Here is a 27,979-nt window from a genome sequence, read left to right as displayed (position 1 = left end):
TATTATAATAATAATAATAATAATAATAATAATAATAATAATAATAATTTATTAATTTCATTTATATTTCATTAGTTTAACAGTTAATACCGGGGCCTTGAGTTACATGACATTTCTACTTTATTTTATTTTTTATGTAACACAGTAGTTACTTTTCCTGGTAATTAGATGTAACTCAGTTGTGAGAAGTAACTAGTACCTAAAAGTAATTACTGATAACATGCCCAGCATTGATTGTTTGTGTAATTTAGATACTAATAGACTGTCACATATGCTGTTTAAGAGACAGACAATATTAACTGCAATGAATGTGGGGTGAATTTTAATAATTGTGATAATTGCAATGAGTAAAATCAAACATTGGGAACAATTGTTTTGTTTAGAATTTGTTGTAATTTTTCATGTTCAATTAAAAGTGAAGAATTAAGACATAAGACAGTCATACATGGCCTAACTTTACAGTCCATGAACTACTCTTCAACTACAATTGTTCATGTTTTCTTAGCTTTTACAAAGAACACACCAGTGACATCATCCACTCCCAGCTTCATGTCTGGGGGCAGGTGGTAAATGCACAACTGCAACAGCTGATATCCACTGGCCTTCAGGCTAGCACAGACCTGAGACTCATCCAGAGGGACCACAGGGATGTATAGCCTGGTGCCCCCATGTAGAAGCTCTCTCCCAAGGCACCAATAAGCAGGAGGTGACCATCTTTTTTAAGCAGGCTGGAGATGTGGCCTAAGGCATGGTCGAAGGAAAGCAAGTCATGGCTTACACTCTCCAGACAGAAAGATGACACCAGACAGTCTGCTCCAGAAGGGGGCAAGAACTCTGGTGATAATGGAAAGGACTGGTGTACATCAACTGGCAGCACATCAGACACAACCGAACGAAGACGTGTTGCCTTTTCTGCCCAAGCCGATGAACTAGAGAAAATGAAAAGGTTCAAAACACTGGATTAGATTGATTTTTAGATATTAAGTGCATATAGATATTAAAGTAAACACAGACAGATTATTATATTAGAGCAGTCAATCGATTCAAATATTTAATCACGTTTAATCGTATGACTGCATGAATCACACATTTTAACGTATCTAAAATGAATTCTTTTAAATACTCTAATTAACTTAGGCATTGACAAATATGGATGCTTTGGGCAATAAGCTTAAGAGACTAGGGTCTTGCTTGGAGCCCTTATTAGCGATGATTAAGAGAAAACGCCAGTGGTCAGCGTGTCAGGCCAATGCTATGCAAGATCGTAAACCTTCCCAACACACCAGAGCAAATTGGCTGACCTTGGCTCCCACAGGGACCAACGGTGGGTACATTGCTGCTGGAGAGGCCAAACCGTTCTTCCTAAGATAGATTGTTAAGAGAATGGATTTCGACCTTCAAGAGATGCTTCAATCACCCTATTTGCTACAGTTTGGCAGAACAAAGGGGTAAGCTATGGAGACCACATCCTGCCTAAAGGGAGGTCATATGTGGAGACAGTGCAACATGTGATATAGGTCTCTATGTCAGATCTTGGCCAAGGTAGCGGGGAAACAACTGACGTTGGAGACGGACAGATGATCTGCCAAGGGAAGACACAAGTTCACCTGTAGGGGAATCTTACCGTCAAAATACATATATGGGATTGCCCGCGAGGAATCGAACATATGGCCACCTAGCCCAGTGCAAGGGCTGACCGGGAGAACGGGCATCTAACCCCGACACAGCCTGGTGGCAGATTGCTCCACCCAGTCTGACTGCCGGTGCTGGAGGATGCTCAACCGAGTTCGGGAGACCGGGAGAGAAAGGGGGAATGGCGCAGCAAGCAGGACATGACCAGTTCTCACCAGTTACTCAAAACACTGGAAGAAACTGGCTCAGTGCAAATGGTTGTAATACCATGCAAAGGTATTCAGTGTCACCCAGCCCACAGCTCTGCAATGTCTGCGAGAGAGTGGAGTGGGCTCTCACACCCAGGGACACGGCTCGAATTGGAAATGGTACGCCCAGGCAATGGTGTCCACTATTCAGTGAGCCAACCTCTGCTTGGATATGCTTTCCCTGTCTGCTGACCACTGTAACAGACAAACAGCTGCTTGGAACTACTGATGCTCCAGGTACGGTCCACGTATATGCACAAGACCCTTACAGGATATAAATCAATCAATCACTTTTATTTATATTGCGCTATTAACAACACAAATTGTACCAACATCAAGGCTGGGTCTGCCTCCTTCGGGGGCAGTACTTGCCGGAGTACTACTTGATCACGGAAGGTGTGGTGGGAACCTTTGGCACATATTCAGGCCGGATTTTAAGACGATGTGACAGCAGGCCAGCCCAAACACAAGGCACTCTTCGCTGACCGAAACGACTGGAAGTCCCCGATCCTCTTAATGGAAGTGAGCGTGATCTGGAGCGCTGCCTTAGCAGACAGAAACTTAAGCCAGGACAACAAAGAGACAGGGCAGCTCTGAAGAGAAAACTTTCTACTGCCAAACTAGAAAAATCAAGACATGGAACACATCCCACGACCACTGTAAATCAGTCCTGTGGCTGAACACATTTGGTAATGTGTTTCTGCATTAACATTTAAATTGGAGCTTGTGAAGGGCCCAATTCAAAACACGCAGGTCCAGGACTGGCCGAAGGCCCCTCTTTTCTTGGGCACGATAAAGTGAAGGCTGTAGAACTTCAACCTCATCTAGGCTGAAGGGACAGGCTTGATTGGATGCTTTGCCAGGAGCACAGCAACCTCCTCACACCAGACAGAAGCGGTTGAACACCACTGAACTTGGACGGGCCTCTGGGATTATCCGAAGAGCCACCCCAATGGGTTGGGTTGCCTCTGTGCAAGTGGCAAAGGGGCAGCAGCAAAAGGTTATAAGCCCTTCACTGCCACATAACGAGGCCCATGGCCCAGAAATCTCTCTCAATTCCAGTGGAATCACTGAACAACAGGAACGCTGCTGATTGTGTCTTACCACCACAAGAACAGCTTCTTTTCCAGCGCTCTCTTCAAAAGAAATTGCCAGTACAGTCAACATGCAGCACTCCGAAGCAAAATTTGACAAGTGGTTACACCTGTCTTCTATTTATACCCGTGTGATGGGGAGTGCCTCAGGATTAGTTAACCACTTTTCTCTTAATCAGAGCTAATAAGAGTTCCAAGCAAGACTTCAGTCTGTCGTCACAACATAACTTGTAGTGACTGACAGACAGTGAATCATAGTTTAATGTAGAGCATGACTGGCTATGTTTCCGTGGTCATTTATGTTTTTTAAAGAACTTATTAATGTCTATTGCTCACATAAAAACAGAACATAGAAACACCACATTCCCATTACTTCTCTTTATTTGCAATTGACTTTTTTGCAAACCTGTTTACATTTTCACATGACAGGGCATGTACATTTATTATTATATTTTTTTGTCAATATGATGTTGGTCTACTCTTTGCACCTATAACAGCTTCAACTCTGCTGGGAAGACTGTCCACACATTTTAGGAGTGTTTATGGGAATTTTTGACCATTCTTCAAGAAGTGCATTTGTGAGGTCACACACTGATGAGAAGGCCTGGCTCTCAGTCTCTTCTTTAATTCACCCTAAAAAGTGTTCTACCGGGTTAAGTGCAGTCCAGTCAACTTCATCTGCACCAGACTCTCCATGTCTTTATGCTTTGTGCACTGGTGACAGTCATGTTGGAAGAGGAAGGGGGCATGGAACTGTCCAAAATGTCTTGGTATGCTGAAGCATTCAAAGTTACTTTCACTGGAACTAAATGGCCAAGCCCAGCTCCTATAAAACTACCCCACACCATAAATCCCCCTCTAAACTTTACACTTGTCACTATAGAGTCAGACAAGTACCGTTCTCCTGGCAACCACCGAACCCAGACTCATCCATTAGATTGCCAGATAGAGAATCAGCGTGATTATTTATTCCAGAGAATGCATCTCCACTGCTCTAGTCCAGTGGTGGTGTGCTTTACACCACTGCATCTGACACTTTGCATTGACTTGGTAAAGTATGGCTTGGATGCAGCTGCTCTGCCATGAAACCCATTCCATAAAGCGCTCTGTGCACTGTTCTTGAGCTAATAATAAAGTTTGGAGGTCTGTAGTGATTGCCTCTGCAGAAGGTTTGCAACCTCTTTGCACTATGTAGGTATATCAGACAATTAAATACTGAACAAACTAGAACTTATTTAGGAGGAGATAATGACATAATTATAAACCTGAACATAAATGGCATAATTAACTAAATAACACAAGACAGAAACTAGGCCACACAGAGCACATGGGCACTACAGTAATATTTTTGTGATTTTTTTTTTTTTTTTTTTTTTTTTTATTATTATTTTAATATAGAAAATCTAGATTTTATATATAACATCTAATTTATTTCATTTATGTTATGCAAAGTTGAATTTCAACATCATTACTCTAGTCTTCAATGTCACATGATCCTTCAGAAATCTTTCTAATATGCTAATTTATAATCAGTTCTGTAACTGTTATGCTGCATATTTTTTTTTTTTTTTGGAACCTGTGATATTCATTCAAGAATCCTAAAAAAAAAAAAAAATTGATTTTAAATAGAATATACACTACCACTCAAAAGTTTGGGGTCAGTACATTATATGTATTTGTAATGACGAGGCAGGTAATTAGAGCTGGAAAGAGGCATGATGGGAAACGTAGTTCCGGGACTAATATTCTGGGAGGGTTCCCTCCGGTGGCAGCCGGAGAGAGCCACAGGCGCGGTTCTTTACAGAGCCCCTCCCTGTGAGCGGCTCCTGAAGCAAGGAATGACTCCTACGCCGAGGTCTTCCTCGAGGACGCGGTGCGGGCCTGTCCGGATGATCCCGGTGGAAGTCAGTAGTTAAGGAGGATCCAGGATATCCTGGGCATTAACCCAGGATCGTTCCTCTGGGCTGTATCCCTCCCAGTCCACAAGGTATTGTAATACCCTGCCTCGGTGTCGCAAGTCGAGTAACTCATGTACCCGGTAGGCTTCCTTGCCATCGATGATTAAGGAGGGGCTTCGCTTTCCGCTGCCTCATCCTGGTCCTCTCTCTCCTCTCGGACCACCGGCAGGTTTCAGCAATGACATGGAAAGTGGGAGAAATGCAATAATTGGAGGGCAATGCCAGGCGGTAAGAAACAGGAGTGATTTGTCTTACGACCTTAAATGGGCCCACATACCTGGGGTTTAGCTTCCTGCATGGTTGGCGGAGGCGTAGGTCCTTGGAGGATAACCAAACCCACTGTCCAGGTGTATAGACTGGACGATTCCCGACAGCGGCAGTTGGCTTGTTCAGTGAGGTTTCTGACGGCTTGTTGCAGATGAACGTGAGCAGCGTTCCACGCTCTTTCGCTCCTTTGAAGCCAGGCATTGACAGCGGGTAGGTTGGAAAGCCCAGGACACATTGAAATGGGGTTAGTCCGTGGATGCCTTTCAAAAGGGAGTTCTGTGCATACTTAGCCCACAGAAGAAATTGACTCCAGTCCTGTTGGTTGGAGTGGCAGTATGACCTGGTAGAACCGGGTAAGTTGTTGATTGAGTCGTTCCGCTTGACCGTTAGGGACTGTGGGTGGTATCCGGAGGTTAAGCTTGACATTGATGTTCAGTTGAGAACAGAAGGCCTGCCACACTCGTGATGTGAATTGTGGTCCACAATCTGACACAATGTCCTCTGGCAATCCGTAGAACTGGAAGACTTGATTCATCAATACTTTGGCGGTTTCCCATGCCGTGGGTAGTTTAGGTAGCGGTATGAATCTGCAGGCTTTGGAAAATCAGTCCACAACTGTAAGAATAGTAGTAAAGTTGTTTGATGACGGGAGATCAGTGACGAAATCCACTGCGATGTGTGATCATGGTCTCTGGGGAATGGGTAAAGGTTGTAACAGCCCTGCTGGTCTTTGGTGAGATGACTTGGTTACGCTACAAGTGGGACATTGCTGGACAAACCTTGCAAAAACTGCAGACCGTAGGTCGGGCCACCAGAATTTGCTGGTCGTCAATTGGAGTGTCGTAGCGATGCCGGGATGTCCAGCACTGGGGCTATCGTGAACCTAATGTAGAACACGGATCCGGAGTTGCTGTGGTACGTAAGTGAGTGTGGGTGGACATTCAGGTGGTTCGTGAACATGTCCCACTGCACAGGTGCAATGATCACCGCTTGCGGAAGGATGGGTTCGAGGCTGGAAGAGTTAGCTGCCTGCTCAAACTGCCTGGATAGTGCGCGCTGCTTTGTCGTTCTTGGACCCAGGAATGTAAGTGACCTTGAAGTTGAACCGTGCAAAGAATAATGACCATCTGGCTTGTCTTGGCTTCAGTCGTTTGACCGTTCGAATGTATTCTAAGTTGCGGTGGTCTGTCAGTATGAGAAACGGTAGTCTTGCACCTTCCAGCCAATGCCGCCACTCCTACAAGGGCGCATTCATGGTGAGTAACTATCGGTCACCCACATCATAGTTACATTCAGCGCGTTGAGCTTTACGTGAGTAGAACGCCGCATGGAAATAGTTTGGCGGATTTCCGTGACGTTGGGATAGTACGCCCCGATGCCAGTGTTGGAATCGTCTACCTCTACCACAAACTCCTTCTCAGGGTCAGAGTGATGAAGAATGGGAGCAGTGGTGAATTTCTCTTTGAGGGCTTGGAATGCCTGAGTACTCTCGGACGTCCATCTTAGCAGGCGACTGCCCTTCTTGGGCAGAGAGGTGAGTGGTGTGGCTGTAGTGCTGAAGTTCCGAATAAATCTCCGGTAGAAATTGGCGAACCCCAGAAATCGCTGCATCTCCTTCCAAGGTCCTAGGTTGAGGCCAGTGGACGACAGCATGAACCTTGCTCTCGCCGATGGTAACTCCTTCAGAACTGATGATGTAGCAGAGAAAAGAAACTTGGGTCTGGTGAAATTCACATTTCTTTAACTTGGCGTAGAGCTGATTCTGGATGAGACGTTTCAGGACAGTGGTCGTGGAGAAGGCGGTCTTCCACTTGTCCCCTTCATGGATTATGGTTATATGCGCTGTGTAGGTCCAGCTTAGTGAAGTATTTGGCCTGAGTTCTTCCCTCATCTCGGCATGCCAGCTCGGCTTGTAGATGAGTCCCTTGCGGTAGAGGAGTTTGAGAGGTTCTGGTTTCCATCCAGTCTGTGCAGCGAGAGTGCGGAATGTTAGTGTGTTACCTTGTTTTAGAGAGAGCAGTTGTTCGCCAGGCTCCTTTCCTCCCTGCTGTATGTTCAACACCTCGTGAAACTGTCGCAGGAAATCAGTGTATGAGGGGATAGCCATTTGTCTGCCCTCCCACATAGCAGTAGCCCAATCCAAAGCTCTTCCAGTCAGTAAGAAACATATCAGGGCCACCTTACTGTCCTCCGTGGGATATAACAGGGGTTGTTGTGTAATGAAAATAGAGCATTGAAGCAGGATTACCATAAAAATTTTTTAAGGTAAGGAAAGTCGAGGTGAAGCAGGGCTGTTACTCACATTGTTCGGCGTGGGAGGCGGAGCTGGCGTGACTACATTGGTGGCGCGAGGGGTGAGAACGCCTGCACGGCTTTCACTAGCTCCTCAGTCAGAGTGGTTCATTTTTGGAGCTGTTGTTGGTGAGTCACAAGCATGGCGGCTTGTGACGAGACCTCGGAAACCAGCTGATACAGAGCCGCTGGGTCCTGTGGTGTCAAAGTCTTCTGTAATGACGAGTCAGAAACGTTCGGATCCATTCGCAAGCTCTTTAATGAGAAAAGTCAAACAGGCACGGTTCGGTAACAGTAGCTGAAATAACACAGGGCAGGCAGAGTCGTAAACAGAGTCAGGCAGAGATCGAGGCAGGCAGACAGAATCAGAGTCAAGGTACAGGCAATAGGTCAATAGGTAGGCAGCAAACCATCGGCGAAACGAAACACGGAACAAGGTCAAACACAGGAAGACAACAATAGAACAAACGCTTAGAATTACCAGCTGGGGCAAGGATAAGACTTCGCAAAGAGTTCTTGGCTGGTTGCAGCTTAAATAGCAGTCTTAACAAGGTACACCTGGGCAGGTAATTAGAGCTGGAAAGAGGCATGATGGGAAACGTAGTTCCGGGACTAATATTCTGGGAGGGTTCCTCTGGTGGCCGACAGCGCGGTTCATTACAGTGTTATACAGTACAAAATAAAACTTTTATTTACCTAGGATATATTAAATTAATAAGTGATGGCAAAGATTGATATTATTCATTATAGTATCCTGAATAAATATTTGCCATCACAACTTTGCCAACATTAATAATTCTAATATTAAATCACAATAACTGAATGATTTCTGAAGGATCGTGTGATACTAAACATTAATCACTGATGGAAATTCAGCTTTGCATCACATAAATTTAATTTAAAAATTATATTGCAAATATTTCACAATCTTACTTTTTTCCTGTATTTTTAATCAAATGCAGGCTTGATGCATCAATTTTTTTATTTTAACAATAACAATTTATAGATTGTATCAAAGCACTGAACAGTATCAAAAGGAGAATAAAGTGATGGTAATGTATATGACAAGTTTTAAAAAATGTTTTAGTAAATGCTGAGACTGTCTCTGTAATCAAATCAGCTATAATCATATCTATTTAATCATATAAATTAAGTGTCCCTAACTAAGCAAGCCAAATGCACCAGGGCAAGGGAAACAACATTTCATCCGTGAAAGAAGAAAGAATGAATGAAAAAAAACTTGTAAGAAACCAGGCTCAGTTGGAGCCAGTTCTTCTCTGGCCAGACGTCCAGCACTTAATTTCCAGTTCAATTTTAAGAGCATGTCAGATTGTGCAAAGGACTTTGTGTGTTTGTGTATGCATGCATCTGGTTCCAGTGATCTGTCTATGGGGCTCATCTAGGTGTTCTGGTCTCTGATGAAGGTCATCTCTCATCCAGATCCACCATCTGATGTAAATATGAACTGAGAAACAGAATAAGAAAGAATATTAGCATAGATGAAATTTTTTTGCAATGTAACAAGTGCATGATATTGTCACGTCTTTGGACTTTGTGCTATTGTTTTGTCGTTTGCCATGTGTTCCGCTTAACCCACTTTAGTTAGTTGTTTTTATTGTCTTCAGCTGTGTAGTTTAAGTAATTCCGTAGAGTATTTAAGTCCTGTGGTTTCAGTTCTGTTTGTCCGATCTCGCCTTTATGTGCGTGTGGTTTCATTCCTGTCTACCTACCTGCCTGCCCGTCTGTAATTATATTGTTTATTTCATCCCTGAGTGGATTAAAGCCTTTTATTTACCCTTATGCTAGTCGTGTGTTCTCCTGCTAACCACACCCGTGACAGAAGATCGGACCGTGCAAAAGTACAGAAATAGCGGCGTTTATCCCTTTTATTTTCATAATGTTTTCCCCTACAACAACAAGAACTTCTCATCCTTCTGCTGGAGCAGGGATTGCTCTCTCGAGGAATATACAAAGACATTCTTCCATTCGCCCACGACTTCCATTACCTGGACAGCTTTCTGTGCGAAAATTACTTCAGCGCACTAAACATCTCCAATCAGGCACGGCTGTCCGGGCCGGTCCTCGAGAGAGAGCTTTGCCGCTTCACGTCGAGTGGGTGCTGGTGTTGTGTCAATCTCGTCAATGACTGTTACGCTGGAGGACAACGACACCAGCCCCACTAAGATCCAAAGCCCAGCTCATCACTTCACCACATGGTCGAGCCACAGTCTGAGCCCACCGCTGACACAGGTGTAGAGTCGAGCGCGACCACGGACCCATCACCGAGAGAGAGCGACAGAACCGTGGAGCACCACCGACCCGAGCCAACTACGCCAGACCAGGTGCGTGAGCCGGCAACAGAGCTCGCCACGGTGGAGACTGCCATCTGCCATGAGAGTGAGGAGTGAGCTCCGCTCACTGCACTTCGGCTGAGGATGAGCTGATTATCCACCTGGGGCTGCTGGATTTACAAGAGGAACTGGGTATGGATCTGGAAATAGACCTAGCACCTCCTCGCTATCATGAATGCCCGCTGTTTCTCATAAGCTCCCTCCAGTGCCCGCGCCACGTGTGCTCCCTCCAGAGCACATTTTCCCACCCTCCGCGCCTTACCATACGACGTTGATGGATCCCAGCAGCCCCTGCGCCACCATCTGAGAGCTCGCCATGGGTCTGCCGGTCTCCATCGCCGCTGTGGGTGAAGGATTCCTCACCTCACCTTCCTGCCACGAGTCCCGGACTCCATCTCGGCTCGTAGAACCGCTCGGCTCCCCCAGGGCTCCTAGCTCCCTCCTCCACATTCAACATCTTCTGCCTCTTCTTCATGCCAGTAGGTGAAGTTGGTAAAAGGGTGTGGACTTGTCTAGTTCTTACAGTCTTTGTGTGATAACTTTGTGATAACGGTGGATAGTATACAGTATAAGTGATATTCTTACAAAAGCATAAAGTTATTCTTACTAATCAACAAGTACATTAGATCTTATGGAAAGTGTTGGCAAGTTGCTTATCGTAATTGGTTAATCAAAGATCGTAAGTAAATTATAGAAATGTGATCTTGTGTCATGTTTATGGGTGTGGTTTGTGAGAGGAAGCACTCAACAAGTAAAATAAACTTAAACAGTTTTAATTTTCTACAAACTAACAGAAATAATATAGTTTGAACGGGCAGGCAGGCCGACCAAACAAAACCATACGCATTAAAGACGAAGTCAGACAAACTGAATACAAGCAACAGGACTTAAATACACAACGTAAATATTTAATAAACGAGACACAGCTGAACACGATAAAACATTAACTAAAAAGAAGGTCATACTGAACACATGGCACATGACAAAAGCAACAACAAAAGGAGTCCATGTGACATATGCCCCGGAAAATAAAACGAATCACGGGAGCTTGGGAGGAGGTTCCAGTGGAGGACGGGCCCCAGGAGGGGGGTAAGCAGGGGCCAGGGAGGTGCAGACGGAGGGAAGAGCCAGGAGGAGTCCGGAGAAGAAGGACGTTGTGGAGCCAGAGTGACAGAGGACTGAGGTGGAGCCAGAGGGATGGAGGAGCCTGACAGAGCCGGAGGGACGAGGCAAAGCCGGAGGAGAGGAATCCTGAGGCGACGGATGGTCGACGACAGACCAAGGCAGAGCCGGAGGAACGATGGGAGCCTGCGGCGCTGGTGGACTGATGGATCACGGTGGAGAGAAGGGAGCAAAGGGGGAGCTGATGGGTCTACAGGCCGACGTGAAGTCCAGGACTCAGAGGCCGGATGATGAGGCAAGGGATCCTCCACTCATGGCGGCGATGGAGACCGGCAGAGCGTGGCAAGCACCAGATGGTGAGCTGAGGATGAGAGCAGGGGCTGCTGGGAACCATCGACGGAGGATGGTAAGGGTGGGAGGGTGGAAAAACTTGCACCACAGACACTGGCTGCGGTGCAGGCACTGGAGGGAGCTCTGGGGATCAGTCTCTAGGGAGCGCTCTCAAGGCAGGAACTCAGGATGACTAGACGGAACCAGCGGGCATACTGACAACAGGATGGAACCAGCAGGCAAACAGGATGGCTGGACGGAACCAGGAACTCAGAATACAGGGGAGGTGCCAGGTCTCGTCAAAATCCACATCATCCAGCTCCTCTTGAAGATCCAGCAGCCCCAGATATGTGATCAATCAATCAATCAAATCATTTTTATTTATATAGCGCTTTAACTACACAGGTTGCATCAAAGCACTGTACAGTATAATGTAGAAAAGTACAATGACAGGGATGTATAATGACGAGAGTGACCAATTTCTTATTAAATGCAGAGACGGTCTCTTTAATCAACTCGACGTTAAATCACTAGAAGTTAAGTGTCCCCAACCAAGCAAAGCCAGAGGCGACAATGGCAAGGAAACAAAATAGAGAATGGAGAAAAAAAAACCTTGGGAGAAACCAGACTCAGTTAACTTCCAGTTCAATTTTAATCACAGCTGTGTCAGATAGTGTAAATGACTTAGCGTGTGTGTGTGTGCGCATCAGGATCTGGTGATCTGTCCACGGGCGCATCTAGGTTTTCTGGTCTCTGATGAACATAACCTCTGTGTGCTGATCCACCATCTAGTCTGGATACAAACTGTGAGAAACAGATTGAGAAAGAGACAGGACTAATATTAGCGTAGATGCCATTCTTTTTACGATGTCACAAGTACATCATATTTTAGAGTAGTGTTCCCGGTTCCAGCAAAATCTAAGTAATGCAGCCTAAAAATCCTTTAACGGATTTGAATAATAAAAAGTGTGTTGGTGTGTCACGTGTAGGCTAAGTTAAAAGATGTGTCTTTAATCTAGATTTAAACTGGCAGAGTGTGTCTGCTTCCCGAACAGTCTGAGGCCATGGTTCTCAGTCGGGCAAGGGTGGCTTGCCCCTTCAGGTTGGTGGGGAGCTCCTGCCTCAGGTGGAGGAGTTTAAGTATCTTGGGGTCTTGTTCACAAGTGAGAGGAGGATTGAATGAGAGATCGACAGATGGAACGGTGCAGCTTCTGCAGTAATGCAGTCGCTGTACTGGTCTGTCATTGTGAAGAATGAGCTGAGCCACAAGCGAAAGCTCTCGATTTACTGGTCGATCTTCATTACTCACCTATGGTCATGAGCTTTGGGTCATGACGGAAAGAATGAGATCCCGGATACAACTGGCCGAAATGAGTTTCCTCCAAGGGTGGCTGGGCACTCCTTAGAGATAGAGTGAGGAGTTCATTCACTCAGGAGGAGCTCGGAGTAGACCCGCTGCTCCTCCACATCGAGAGAGGACAGCTGAGGTGGCTCGGGCATCTGTTCCGGATGCCTCCCGGACGCTTCTCAATGGAGGTGTTCGGGCATGTCCCACCAGCAGGAGGCCCCGGAGAAGACCTAGGACACGCTGGAGGGACTATGTCTCTGGCTGGCCTGGGAGCACCTTGGTGTTCCCCGGAAGAGAGCTGGAGGAAGTGTTTGGGGAGAGGGAAGAAGAGTGAAGAAAGACGAAGAAAGACTTCTAATATTACTAGAAAATACATTATGTATTTTGGACCAAATAAATGCAGGCTTGAAACATTAAAAATCTTGCTGTTCAAAACTTTGACTGGTAGTGTGTCGTGTTGAAATATATAAATGAGCATCACATACCTGGCATTTTCAATGTGTATATTGTTTATGTGATCTGAAGGACGTTTTGAAGAGACTCATGGCGGAAAAATGCCTCATTTCACAAGCTGTGTTCCAGGATCCTGAGTAGGCTGTTTATTTGCATTGGCTCCCTTTGCAACAGGTTCTTTTGCACGTATCCTCACATCTAAAATAAAAACATTAAGCATGCTGTTTACACAAATAAATTGCATTATTAACATTATTACGATGGTCACTGATACTAGTACAGATTTATAGGAAAAAAAAAAAACACAGTTACCATATAACACAAATTTTATCATTGATATTTACTGCTTACTTGATACATTTACACCTCAAATGATCACAAACACCAATGACTGGATATAACACATTCAAAATATTTAAACCAGTGCAGATCTTTGTGAACATAAGCTTGGTTTACAGTTATAAACACAAACATTCTTTGTATATACAATAAAAAACTATAGTTATAAATGTATATTCGTAAACAAAGAATAGTATATCATAATAAATTTGTGTCTACTCATTCTTACTGACATTATACAATTATACTTTTATATTGTATTGCTGTTTCTGTGTTAGAACATAAGAAAAAACATTCTGACATTGTGAGACATTTAGATGCTGTGAATGAAGCTTATTGTCTCACATGAATATATTTAGAAGTTATTGTTTGAAAAAGTCTAATTAGTAAAATGTACATGGCATGTGAAAACTATTACAAGTAGGTTAATAAAAGATACTTACTTATTTTCTCCGCTGGTGTCACGCTTGCGCTTTCGCAAGACTGAGTACACCTAGACGTGAAATAAACTTAAACGGATTTAATCCCAACAGGCAAAAATAAAGATACAAAGGCAGGCAGGTAGAACAGGCAGGCAGGACAAAAACCACGTATGGACATTGACGATCGGACAACGTGAACTCAAAACACACAGGACTAAATACACGAGGAAATTAACTAAATTAACAAGACACAGCTGAAGACAATGATATAATGAACATGGAGGGAAGGCAGGGCACAGGGAGCACATGGCACGAGGTAAAACCATAAACAAAGAGTCCAGAGATGTGACATTACCCCCTCCCAGAAGGTGCGTCCTCGCACCCCAAAGAGTAACATCAAAAAAAAAAACAAAATGACTAGGAACTGGGGAGCTAGGAGCCCAGGGGAGCCGAAGGGTCTACGAGTCGAGGAGGAGTCTGGGACTCGGAGGCAGGACGGCGTGCGAGGGATCCTTCACCCTCGGCGGCGATGGAGACCGGCAGACCCGTGGCGAGCTCCAGTTGGTGAGCTGAGGATGAGCACAGGGGCTGCTGGGATCCATCGACGTGGTATGACCAGGGTGGGAGGGTGGAAAAAGCTGGAAGCACACGTGGGCGCGGGCACTGGAGGGAGCGCGCGGGCGCGGGCACTGGAGGGAGCGACGGGCGCGGGCACTGGAGGAGCGCACGGGAAGAAATAGTCTCTATGGTGCGCTCTGAGGCAGGCATACGGGGCGGCTGGGTGGAACCAGCGGGCTAACGGGACGGCTGGGGCGGAACCAGCGGGCTAACAGGACGGCTGGGCGGAACCAGCGGGCTAACGGGACGGCTGGGCGGAAACCAGTGGGCTAACGGGGTAGCTGAACGGGAACAGGAACTCTGTCCACAGGGAGGTGCCCAGTCTATGTCCAGGTCGACATAGTCCAGCTCCTCTTGCAGATCCAGCAGCCCAGGTGGATGATCAGCTCATCCTCAGCCGATGTGCAGTGGGCGGAGCTCCACCGCGCTCTCATTGCAGTCGGCTGTCTCCACCGCGGCGAGCTCTGTTGCCGGCTCACGCACCTGGTCTGGCGTAATCAGCTCTGGTCCGGTGGCGCCCACGGCTCTGTCGCTCTCCTCGGCGATGGTTCCATGGTCGTCCCGACTTGGAGCTCCGCAACGCGCGGAGATGATGGGCTGGGTTCTGGATCTGGAGTGGGGCTGGTGTCGTTGTCCTCCACCGCAACAGTCATTGACGAATCGCAGGACACCAGCACCCACTCGATGTATGGCGAGGCTTCTCGAGGACCATTCGGACAGCTGAACTTGATTGGTGATGTTAAGACCGCGAAGTAAATCTCGCACAAAAAGCTGTCCGGGATAACGAGTCCTTTGCGAGAGGAAGAATGTCTCCGTGATATTCCTCGAGAGAGCAATCCCCTGCTCCAGCCGGAGGATGAGGACAGACGGGTCGATAAACGGGGTAAACATAGTGACAAAGCAAAAAGGGAAATCGTGCACTGTCACGCTTACTTTTCGCGAGACTGAGTACACACGAGACGTAAAATAAACTTAAACGGATTTAATCCCAACAGGCAAAAATAAAGATACAAAGGCAGGCAGAACAAAACCACGTATGGACATTGACGATCGGACAACGTGAACTCAAAACACACAGGACTAAATACACAAGGAAATTAACTAAATTAACAAGACACAGCTGAAGACAATGATATAATGAACATGGAGGGAAGGCAGGGCACAGGGGAGCACATGGCACGAGATAAAAACCATAAACAAAGAGTCCAGAGATGTGACAGCTGGATTCTTCTTCAAACCGCTGAATTCTTCTGATAATTAAATAAAGCCTAACAATCCTTTTAACGGATTTTCATAACAGAAGCGTATTAGTGTGTTATGTGTAAGCTAGGTTAAAGAGATTGGTCTTTGATCTACATTTAAGCTAACAGAGTGTGTCTGCTTCTCGAATAGTGTTGGGAGATTATTGCAGAGTTTGGGTACTAAATAGAAAAAAAGATCAAGTGTTAGACAGTGTGCTAGGTTATTACATGTGGGCTTTTTAGATCTGATAATTACCTCCTTAATTTTTTCAGAATTTAGAATTAAGAAGTTACTCGTTATCCAGTTTATCCAACTCGTATATATACCTTTATATATACACTATGCATTCTGTTATTTTCTCAATTTGGTGTGTTTTACTGGGCTGAAAAGAAGTATAGAGCTGAGTATCATCAGCATAGCAGTGAAAGCAAACACCATGTTTCCTGATAATATCTCCCAGAGGTAACATGTAAAATCTGGGGACCTAGTACTAGGGACCCAGTACTGAGCCTTGAGGTACTTTTATTTCACTTGTGAAAGATACAATACCTCCTCATTTACTGCTACAAAATGCCATGGTCAGATAAGTATGATTTGAACCATGCTAAGGCACTTCCACCAGCATAGTTATCCATTTTATTCAATAGAATGTTGTGGTCAATAGTGTTAAAACCAGCACTTAGATCTAATAGCACTAATATAGAGATACAACCACGATCAAATAATAGAAACAGGTCTCTAATGAAAGCAGTATCAGTACTATGGTCTGGTCTAAATATTGACTGGATATCCTCACAGATACCGTAGGAGGTAGAAGGAATACAGACCAACGGTCAACCCTCCAAAATCATAAAGTTTCATGTTTCATGTGCCATGTTTCATATGTAAATGCTCCTCTTGTTATGTCTTAAATGATGGTGTATTGTACTGTAATGTGTCTTATTCCACCATTATCTTTTTCTTGTCTAAAACAATTTTCTCCTGAAGCACATTCGTGCAGGTGGTCATACAAAATGTAAATGAGACAAAGTTGAAACAAAGAACCATGTTTCGCTCCCATTCACATAAGTACTCTTTGTTTTCTTCTAAAAGAGATTAAAAGTAGTCAGATCTATCATTTTTTATTGCTTTTCTGTATGATAGTATACTTTCCCGCTAGGATATACAAAATACTTCTAGTTTTGTTTTTCTCCAGCTGCGCTCCATTTTTCAGACTGCTGTCTTTAGGGTGCGATTATGCTCATTATACCATAGAGTCAGATTGTTTTCGTTCATATTTCTTAAGCGTAAAGGAGCCACATTATCTAAAGTGCTAGAAAAAAATGGATTGCATAGCTTCTGTTACATCATCACGTTTTTCTGTTGAATTGGATGTGCTAAGAAATTTAAATAAATCAGAGAGATTACTCAGAAAGCATTCATTTGTGGTGGCGGTGATGATTCTACCATACTTGTAATAAAGTGCAGAGTTTATGATTTTAACTATACAGAGTTCACACAAGACTAGATAGACCCACACAAGACCTTCTAAGAAGTACTGAGAATATTGTTATAAATTGTAGCAACACCTCCCCCTTTAGATTTAGACATGGATCATTTTTGTAACCCCTATAAGGGAGGGTTAGGTATAGTTCCAGTACCAGTTTATGTCTAATTTGTGAAAGCCATCTAAGGTGTTGGTGAAAATTACTTAACAGGTGTCACATCTCTGGACTCTTTGTTTATGTTTTTGTCCCGTGCCATGTGCTCCTGTGCCCTGCCTTCCCTCCGTGTTAATTATGTTATTGTCATCAGCTGTGTCTGTCCAATTACCCCGTGTATTTAAGTCCTGTCTTTTCAGTTCTGTTTGTCCGAGCGTCAAGGTCCCTACCCGATGTCCGTACCTGTATCTGCCTGCCTGTTCTACCTGCCTGTTCTACCTGCCTGCCTTTTTTTGTATCTTTATTTAACCATTTCAAGATTAAATCCTTTTATTTTCATTTAATCTCGTTGTGTGCTCTCGTGCTTACCACACAACCGTGACAGAACGCTCGGACCCACAAAAAAAGTAAATAGCGGCGTATTTTCCCCTTATTTTTGTTTTTTTTTTTTTTTTTGCCATGTTTGCCCAGTTTAAAGACTCAAACTTCCTCATCCGCCTGCTGGAGCAGGAGGATTGCTCTCTCGAGGACTATACAGAACTATTCCTCGAACTGGCCAGCGACTCTCGCTACCCGGACTGCTCTCTGCTCGAACTCTATTTCCGCGGACTTAACACCTCCAGCCAAGCGCAGCTGTCCGGGAGCGGTCCTCGAGAGCCTCGCCGCGACGTCGAGTGGGTGCTGGTGTCCTGCAAATCAACCATGATGGTTGCGCCTGAGGACAACGACACCAGCCCCACTCCAGATCCAGAGCCCAACTCATCCCTTCACCGCATGGTCGAGCCCCAGCCTGAGCCCACTGCTGACACGGGGCGGAGTCGGCGTGACCACGGACCCATCGTCACAGAGAGCGACAGAGCCGTGGAGCGTAACAGGACCCGAGCCGTATACGTCCAGACCAGGTGCGCGAGCCAGCAACGGAGCTCCCGCGGTGGAGACAGCCGACTGCGAGGAGAGCGCGGAGTGGAGCTCCGCCCACTACACATCGGCTGAGGATGAGCTGATCATCCACCTGGGGCTGCTGGATCTGCAAAGGGAGCTGGATGATGTAGACTTGGACTTGGACTTAGACTGGGCACCTCCCTGTATCCTGAGTTCCTGTTCCCGTTCAGCTACCCAGTAAGCCCGCTGGTTCCGCCCAGCTGTCCCGTTAGCTCGCTGGTTCCGCCCAGCCGTCCCGTTAGCTCGCTGGTTCCGCCCCAGCCGTCCCGTTAGCCCGCTGGTTCCGCCCAGCCTTCCCGTTAGCTCGCTGGTTCCGCCCAGCCGTCCCGTTAGCTTCGCTGGTTCCGCCCAGCCGTCCCGTTAGCTCGCTGATTCCGCCCAGCCGTCCCGCTTCCTGTGCCCGCGCCACGTGCGCTTCTGTCCCGCTTCCTGTGCCCGCGCCACGTGGCGCTCTGTCCCGCTCTCTGTGCCCGCGCCACGCGTGCGTTCTGTCCCGTTCCTGTGCCCGCGCCCACGCGCGCTCCGTCCCGTTCCTGTGCCCGCGCCCGCGTGCGCTCCGTCCCGTTCCAGTGCCCGCGCGCCACGTGCGCCTCCGTCCCGCTTCCAGTGCCCGCGCCACGTGCGCTCCGTCCCGTTCAGTGCCGCGCCACGTGCGCTCCGTCCCGTTCAGTGCCCGCGCCCACGTCGCTCCGTCCCGTTCCAGTGCCCGCGCCACGTGGCGCTCCGTCCCGTTCCCAGTGCCCGCGCCCGCGTCGCTCCCTCGAGTGCCGCCTCAAGTTTTCCCACCCTCCCACCCATGCCACACCGTCGATGGATCCCAGCAGCCCCTGCGCTCATCCTCAGCAAACCATCTGGAGCTCGCCACGGGTCTGCCGGTCTCCATCGCCATCGAGGTTGGAGGATCCTCGCCTCACCGTCCTGCCTCCGAGACCCAGACTCCTCCTCGGCTCGTGAGACGTCGGCTCCCCTGGGCTCCTAGCTCCCTCCTCTACACCGTGGTCCGTCAGTCCACCAGCTCCACCAGGCTCCATCGTCCCTCCGGCTCCGCCTTGGTCTGTCGCCGACCATCCGTCGCCTCGGGATTCTCTCCTCCGCCGCCTCGTCACTCCATCCCACCGGCTCTGTCAGGCTCCTCCTTCCCTCGGCTTCACCTCAGTCCTCAGTCGCTCTGGCTCCGCCGCGTCCTTCCCGCCCCGTCTCTCGTGTCGTCGCCGAAGCCTGCGGCGTCGCCTTGGACCTCCAGCGCCTCGACGTCACCCTGGCTCTTCGGCTCTCCGTCTCCACCTCAGTCTCCTCCACCATCTGCTCCGCCGCCGTCGGTCGGCCCCATGGAGTCGATGGCTGCTCCTCCTCCATGGCTCCTCCCTCCGTCGGCTCCACCTTGGACCACCATAGCTGGGCTCTGGATCTCCTCCTGCTCCGGACTCCTCCTGTCTCCTTCCTGGCTCCTCCCTCCGTCGGCCCCACCGTGGACCACCATAGCTGGGCTCTGGATCTCCTCCTGCTCCGGACTCCTCCTGTCTCCTCCCTGGCTCCTCCCTCCGTCTACACCACCTTGGACCCTTCTGCCTTCTGCCTGCCCACTCCTGGGGATCCGTCCTCCACCACAACCTCCTCCCAAGACCCGGTATCCCCAAATCTTAGTCATTTTGGTTTTTGTTTGTTTTTGTTTGTTACCCTTTAGGTGCGAGGACGCACCTTCCGGGAGGGGGGGGTAATGTCACATCTCTGGACTCTTTGTTTATGTTTTTGTCCCGTGCCATGTGCTCCCTGTGCCCTGCCTTCCCTCCGTGTTAATTATGTTATTGTCATCAGCTGTGTCTCGTCAATTACCCCGTGTATTTAAGTCCTGTCTTTTCAGTTCTGTTTGTCCGAGCGTCAAGGTCCCTACCCGATGTCCGTACCTGTATCTGCCTGCCTGTTCTACCTGCCTGTTCTACCTGCCTGCCTTTTTTGTATCTTTATTTAACCATTTCAAGATTAAATCCTTTTATTTTCATTTAATCTGCGTTGTGTGCTCTCGTGCTTACCACACAACCGTGACAACAGGACCCTATTTTGTTAATATTCATACTTTTAAATGTGTGTTATGTAAGCTATACAAAGAATCTTGTATAAGTGCATGTCCCCTTTAAGATATTAAGCGAAACTCTATGGATCGGTTGAGATGTCCTTGAACAAAACTTGGTTTTCACCAGCGTATTTGGTTGATTTCTGTTGATTGGAGGTTTATTAGGTAATGCCCGCCTTCGTTATAGGTGAGTCGTGCGTGGTTGGTTTGGAAAAGGAGATCTAAAAAACCGAGAAGAGAAGATGCAGAAAGAGGGAGTAGTGAGAGAAACAGGTTTATTCTGATCGATATCTACCGTTTATAAGTGAAAACAATCCCGTTAAAATTAATATTTTCATAGAAGCGCTTGAGTTTGATTTAGGTGTTAAATTGTGATTTATGTATTTATTTTTATTCGTTTAACTGTGGACAACAATTAGGATTTAGCGAGGATACGGCGGTTTCAGTTTGACAAATTGTCTGATTAGTTCGCGTTAAATAGTACCACCCGTAGTACTATGGTCAATATCTATCGGGGAAGTGGAAGAGGAGATCAAATAGACCCGTTGAGCTACCGGAAGCGTAGCCCTGACCACGAGGGATGAGAACACAAAACCGGATAGCGCGCCCAGCCATCGGGAGTGTTGGGTGCCGTTGTTGAGACTATTGCGAGCGGAGTTGGTGACGATCGAGACCGAGTCACGGATTATAGGCACTGCTTGTTGGTTTTATTTTAGCTCGCTGGAGAGTGAAGAGGCCAATTGCGTTTTGAAGGCCACTACGCACTCAAGCCACGAATCAGGCCTGCATCGGGAGTGGGTATGAGGGTGGTTATGGTGTGAGTGGGCCACGGTTTATGTGTTGTTTTGCTTTAGGTATCCTAGTAAGTTTATGGTTACCGTTCAAAAAGGGTGAAACATGTTACTGTAATACTCTACTAATGTTCCGTAGTACACTGGAACTTGTAATTTGTTGATACCTGGTGAATAATCATATCTTTATATCATCTTACTAACACATATATAATAATTCTATATTGTTTTTTTGTTTCATAAATAAATCCCTTTTGTTGCATACAGGTATCAGATTACTCATTTAGGATCCCTAAATCTCTCTAAAAGTGGTATCAGAGGTGTGGCTGAAATTTATAGTGGAGAGACAACCATTAAAGCTCCACCCTATAGAGCAGGGGTGTCGAACTCAGTCCTGGAGGGCCGGTGTCCTGCAGAGTTTAGATTCAACCCTGTTAAAACACATATACTATGCATGTCCGAAGTACTTGATTAGCTGGATCAGGTGTGTTTAATTAGGGTTGCATCTAAACTCTGCAGGACACCAGCCTCCAGGACAGAGTTTGGACACCCCTGCTATAGAGCTTAGGTTAGAACATATCTAAGAGGGCAGGGGAGCTACATTTATTATAGCAGTAATTTTGGGGTAGACTCATTTAAGGTAGTATTCATCAGGTTTTAGCCAGTTTTCTGTCAGAAAGCAAATCTTGGTTCTGATCATTGATCAAATCATTTATATAAAGTGTTTTTTTATAGAAAGGATCTGATATTCAGTAAGCTAAATTTTATCATTTGCTTCTATTATAAACAGTTATTTATTTGTTAAACATCAAATAAATTGTTGCTTTTGACTTTGTTTGTACATTTTCTGCGTACTCTAATTTGGGGGACAGACAGAAGGGTGGTTTAGCCAGTCTGTCTGCTTCATTACCTGGGCCTTAGTTAGTCAAGTGTGAGCTCTAAGACTGTATGCCATATTTTGTGAGAGAAGAGCGCACCACCGGCGGGATGAAGACCATCTCTGTTTAACGGGTCACGTCTGCTTTAGAAATTCATCTATGAAACCTATGTTATTCTGCGGGCATCACTTAGACATCCAGTCATTGAGACCCAGTAGTCTACTGCAAATCTTATCACCCCTGTAAGCCAGGAGGTGAACAGAGCATATTACAGTGTCTGACATCGTACTTGGAAATTTACAAACCTCTTTAATGTTATTTTTAGGTTTCTCCGACTGGTGAATAATAACATCATTAGCGCCGACATGAATAACAATTTTACTGAATTTATGTTTAGATTAGCCAGCACTTTTAAAATGGCTGAGATGTCTATGGTGGCTAGTGTTTTCACCTTCCATACAAAAGAATCACCAATTACTAGAGCACTTTGATCAGGTTTCTCAGTGGGTGCATCACTGAGTGGGGAGAACCTGTTTGATGTTCTGATCAGAATGGAAGAACTGTGTTTTGACCATTACAATGTACATGATTCACTGAGCTAGTCGCATCCAAAACCCTATCTACGGTCCTCACATTCTTACTGTCCTCAATTAAAGTTTAGATGCATGTCTCTAATTCTAAATTGCATTTATCACATGTGAATCTCTAAACCCTGATAGAGAGAGATAAAGTATACACATGGCAAGCGGTGCAAGTGACAATGCAAGGAGAAGCCATTTACTCACTGTGAGTGACTGAAGATTCACTTACCACTGCTTGATGAGCTTTAAAAAAAAAAAAAACTAACGAGCACGAGGAAGAAATGAAACGTAACGGAAAAAGAAAACAATGATAGGTGCGTAAAGCTGGGGTAAGAACAAGAGTGATACGCGTGACTGGCTAACAAGTGTTAGCATACTGCATGGTTTTAGATTCACGATCAACAGTCAAATTTGTTAGGTAAGTTTGTGGCTGGTATTCACTAAAAAGAGGATGTTTGGGACCGTTGCTAATATTAATTGCCCTTCTTGTCAATGCCTATAAGATAATATATAAGATTTGTATGGGCTCATATTTTATTACTCTATTTTGGAACTGTGATTTCCGCAAAAAGGTTTGGTTGGCTATATCTGCTTTCATGTTAACTTTTAAAAGCTCAACAGTTTTGTTTGTTAAAAAAAGATGGGAATCTCACCTGCGACCCTCCAGTTCACAAACGTACTTGAAGTAAGCAGTCCAGTCTATACTGCTCTTTCCCTCCTGTAGCCAGTTTCGTAGCTCTCTTCGATTCACTTCCAAAAAGTCAGACAGGATGACACGATTAAATCTCTCACAACCACTCATGACTTGGTAGAGAGTGGGGCCGGATCCCACATCAACTAAAATGTCCCCTCTTATATCATCTGTAAAAGAAAGGAATATTCAAGAGCTACTGGAGTATTGAAAATGTGCATCTGCTTATTCTTGTACTTTTCTATAATAATAATAATAATAATAATATATAGCAGCAGTAATTATGGGGCCAAGCACTCCAGTGGGAAAATAAGAACATGGCATGAAGCATCAGACCAACTACAACCATTAATTGAAGTATGATTTTATTTGGAATGCCGGAAAACTTTTTTGGTGAAAAACAGTTAGAAAAAGTAGGCTTTCAACATAAATCAAAAAGCGGACAGGACGTTCAGCTTTCTATGGCTTGATACCATATTTTGATACCAGTTTCATTACAATAGGGTAATGTGGAGATCGGCCAGCCTGACTGCATAGCAGGAGCCAAAGTTTCTCCTTTTTGTTTTTTACATCATAATGGAGGAGACGATAATGTATACCTCAAGTTTGCTGCGTCCTTAATTTCTGAACAAAGGAAGAGCTACTAAAAAAAAAAAGAGCTAATAAGGGCTCCAAGCAAGACCCCAGTCTATCATCACAACAAAATGTCTCCATCAGAGAACGAGGGTTAACTATGTCACCAAAATGTTCTTAACTTTTGGACCTGAGAACAAACAATAATAAGAACAATAGATGTTTTTGACAACAAGCAGTGTGGCATTATTAAACATACAAAGAGTGCATGTCTACCTACTACAGAATCAAAATCAACTATAGATCATAATCGGAGGTTATTAAAAGCATTTCATGATTAATTAAAACATTAATAATCACATATTTTCAAATGTGGCTTAATGCTTATTAATGCTAATTGTTCTAATTTATTTTTCAAGATGTTTTCTTGTAAAGCACTGATAGACAGTTTTGTGTTTCTGGTGTAGAATCACACTTTTAGCTTTATTAATTTGATGCTGTACATTGAGCAGTGGACAATAGTAAATCCACATGAGACACAACAGGAAAAGTGCATTGTTGATCAGTGCCACCTAGTGTGCACGGGTGAATGAGCAGCATTCAGGCGGTTCATCAGTGATTTACCTCCCTTTTTCACATTGCTCTTAGTATGAAATTACCGTTAGACACATATCATGTTGTTGTTTGAGAAAAATGCAACAACTAAATGTGTTCAAGTTTATATTGCCATAACATGTTTACTAATGCAAAAGAAACATTACTTACTGCTGGGATTGATGTTACATGGATATTTATACATGAATGAGTGCAAATGGGACTGCATTAAAAAGAGTTTAAACAGGAGAGATTGGACATTGTGTTCGTTTCATACAGATTTCTTTATCCCAGGACATTTGTTTTTGACATGTTTTCTTTATTTTACAAAAGCAAAAAGTTTTTTTGTTATTGTGAGTGACTGATATATAATACTTATTTGTGTGAGCTTTCTAGATTATTAGGTGGTGCTGTGTAAGACTTTAATCTGATTGTTCATATGAATTATTTGAATTAGCTCTTTAATCAATATTTAGGGAATCAAATCTTAATAATTCGAGTTGGTTTCATTAAAATTCATAGAATACACTTTGACTAATTATTTATCTGATTTAATTCTTAATTCTGAGCTGGGTAGCGCAGATCTGTGCGGAGTTTGACTTTACAATGCAAAACACACAAGACAACGACGACTCTTTGTTTTGATTAATGAATTGATTAATGAAGTCTAAAGCTTATTTGCTAATTCTATGATCGCAACCCACAAAAATTCATCAAAGCAGAGGTTTTAGCTTATCATTAATTTTCACTTTGCACCATTCAGTTAAGAAAGAAAAACTCTTAGGAATTCTCTTAGGGAATCCTGGCTTTTTTGATTGGTCGCGGTCTTGGATGATGTCTTTGGGATTCCTGGGGTGATTTGAATGGGCGTTTGTTAAAGTCTCTCGTCGTTGGGCTACTCAGCTTTGGAAGTTACCAGAGTTGAAGCTGCAGAGGTCAGTTTAAGTTCTTGCTGAAGGAATGCTGAAGCAGTTCAGTGTTTAAGCATTGCAGCAGCTTACGCTGGGTTCTTGGCAGATTCCAGTCGTTCTGTACAGCAAGTTGTTACAGCGCAAGTGATGGAATGTGCAATGTTTGATGAAGAACAACTCTCTGATGGAAGGAAACTCAATCTGAAAGCTTCTTGCTCTGAAGTTTTAAACAGCTGATTTGGGCTTACCCGAGGGTTGCTGTCCAATCAATGAGGTGCTACAGGGCGTATTCCCGCCCAGTTCGGCTCTTCTTCCGTGCATAAATTAATGCACATTAACACAGAGTTTCCATCCAATTTGGAGATAGCATCTGTTGAGACTATTTCACTCGAACGGCTCTTTACCAGGAATCAATCAATCAGGATCAACTCAACGCGAAATAAAACACAAGACAAGTTCTGTGGATTTTTAGCTTGCAAGGATTGTGCTGTCGGTTGCAAGCGGGAGAAAAGCAGTTTTCTCTCTTTTGCCTCCAAAGCTCAGGTCACAAGTTGCTTTATTTATAGAGGAAAAGACAAGACAAAATAAGTGAAAGCAAATGGCAAAATATCTTTTGTGCGTCAGAATCTTCACTCCTTCAGATACTTCTGGTGCCCATATCAGTATTATACTGCAATGTCTTATACAACAAATGAGTATAAAGTAACTGAGATCTATCAGTCTGGAAAAGGTTACAAAGCCATTTCTAAAGCTTTGAGACTCCAGTGAACCACAATGAGAGCCATTATCCACAAATAGTGATAACATGGAACACTTCCCAGGAGTGGCCGGCCAACCGAAATTATCCCAAGGGCACAGCGACAATTCATCCAAGAGGTCACAAAAGACCCCACAACAACATCCAAAGAACTGCCACAGTTAAGGCTAGTGTTCATGACTTCACCATAAGAAAGAGAGCAAAAATGTTCCACAATGAAAGCTTCTGCTGAGCAAAAAGAACATAAAGGCTCATCTCAGTTTTGCCAGAAAATACTTTTGGGAAAATACTATAATACTCAAATACTAAAATACTAAATATAACAAATTTAAATCAGCACGAAATCAACATCAAAATATGTTAGAATTGTTGTTTTACCTCTCCTGTAAAGTTGGTGAAATGTCACTTACGCCTTTCTGGTTTTCACCCCTCGATATGCAATGACTAATTTAATGGTTTGTCACTTTTGACCAATAGGTGGCACTGTTATCAAATTGGTTACAGTGGTCTGAGGTGACAACGACACGCATAAAGTTGCTTTGCAGAGATACAGCTTCAGGTGCAGTTTGGCCATCAAATTTGTTGTTGCAGTAAACAAGAACTATTTTATTGAAAAAATTTAAAAGGGTCTGAAAAGATTTAGTGTTGCAGGTTGTTGTGTGATGGAAAATTTTGTATCTGATAAACGTATGCCAAGGAGTCACTAAAAGTAATTTTGTTATGCAGCAAGACACCTGACTATGTAGCTTTAGTGCTCGACCCTTATAATTATACTGAAAACAAATATTGAACACATCTAGGTTGGTTCCTTTTTGGATTTTAAGATTTTTTTCTTAAATATGGTAATATTTTAAAATTAAGTTTTTAGTCATTTGATTTAACCTGTATCCACAGACAGCATTCAAATAATTTATATTTGTACAAAAGGTAACACAAATTTTATCAGCTGCTTTTAACCCCACATGTTGAGATCAAATGACAAAAATACTACACTGAATACAGTACACGGCAGTTCTTGAATATTTTCTAGAATGCCACTGCATGCTGAACCCATTTGTATTTGCTTTTGCATTATCCTGTTTCCATGCAGCTATATTTAAAAAAGTCCAAACCGACTTTGTCAGCCAGTAAACAAAATAAAAACATGAGTAAACTGAAATCTCCTGTAGAGATTTCTTATCCTAACACTGTCAGCATAATAATATCAGGTCAAATTTACGATGCAGTCTCATAACAATGGTTGCTGTTTTTAACAGCCTCTTTGAGGCTGGATTTATGCAACTGCAGATCCACCATATATAACACTAGTTTCAGGAAAGTAGTCAGCCCAGACCTAAAGCTGAGTTGGAGCTGACCTAACCTGCTTCCACCACTAATTGTTTAATCAATTAATTTGTTCATTCATTCAATTATTTGTTTATTTTTAAATTTTATTTTATCTTATTTTTATAGCTACCACTGAGTGATGCTGTTTTAACATTTTTCTATGAATAGCCAGTCTTCACATCCTATACTGTTTCTGTTCTCATATAATCAGTTGACAACAAAATGAGTGACAGCATTATTCTTTTGCCTGTTTTGCAACTACTGTCATGAAAATGCAAATCTAGTTACTCTCTTACACATTTGTATGCTCACCTTCAGTAAAGGCTTTGTGCAGACAGCTGAGTTTCCATGGCACAATGCTACTTTTCCGCTCAAAATCAGCTCGAGGTGGAGTGTAGTTATAGTGCAGATAAGCTACAGGATCAAAACCGTGGTAACGTGCCTCCAAAGAAGCCACTGTCTTTAACTTTTCTATCTTTATCCTATGTATTTCTTTGTCTCTCTCCAT

The 27,979-nt window shown here is 44.5% G+C and overlaps 1 protein-coding gene across 1 annotated transcript; it reads right to left on the bottom strand.

Annotated features, from left to right (window-relative positions):
- Window positions 1-97: 97 nt before the first annotated feature.
- Window positions 98-27,979, bottom strand: LOC122355392 (phenylethanolamine N-methyltransferase-like). Its single transcript, XM_043253614.1, is given in 4 exon segments — window positions 98-652; window positions 655-929; window positions 23,273-23,480; window positions 27,784-27,979. Coding segments are annotated over 4 exon segments (840 nt in total). The 3' UTR covers window positions 98-491.

This window comes from Puntigrus tetrazona, chromosome 12 (genome assembly GCF_018831695.1).
Source record: "Puntigrus tetrazona isolate hp1 chromosome 12, ASM1883169v1, whole genome shotgun sequence".
Classification (NCBI taxonomy): Eukaryota; Metazoa; Chordata; class Actinopteri; order Cypriniformes; family Cyprinidae; genus Puntigrus; species Puntigrus tetrazona.
This window is presented reverse-complemented; position numbering and strand designations above follow the sequence as displayed.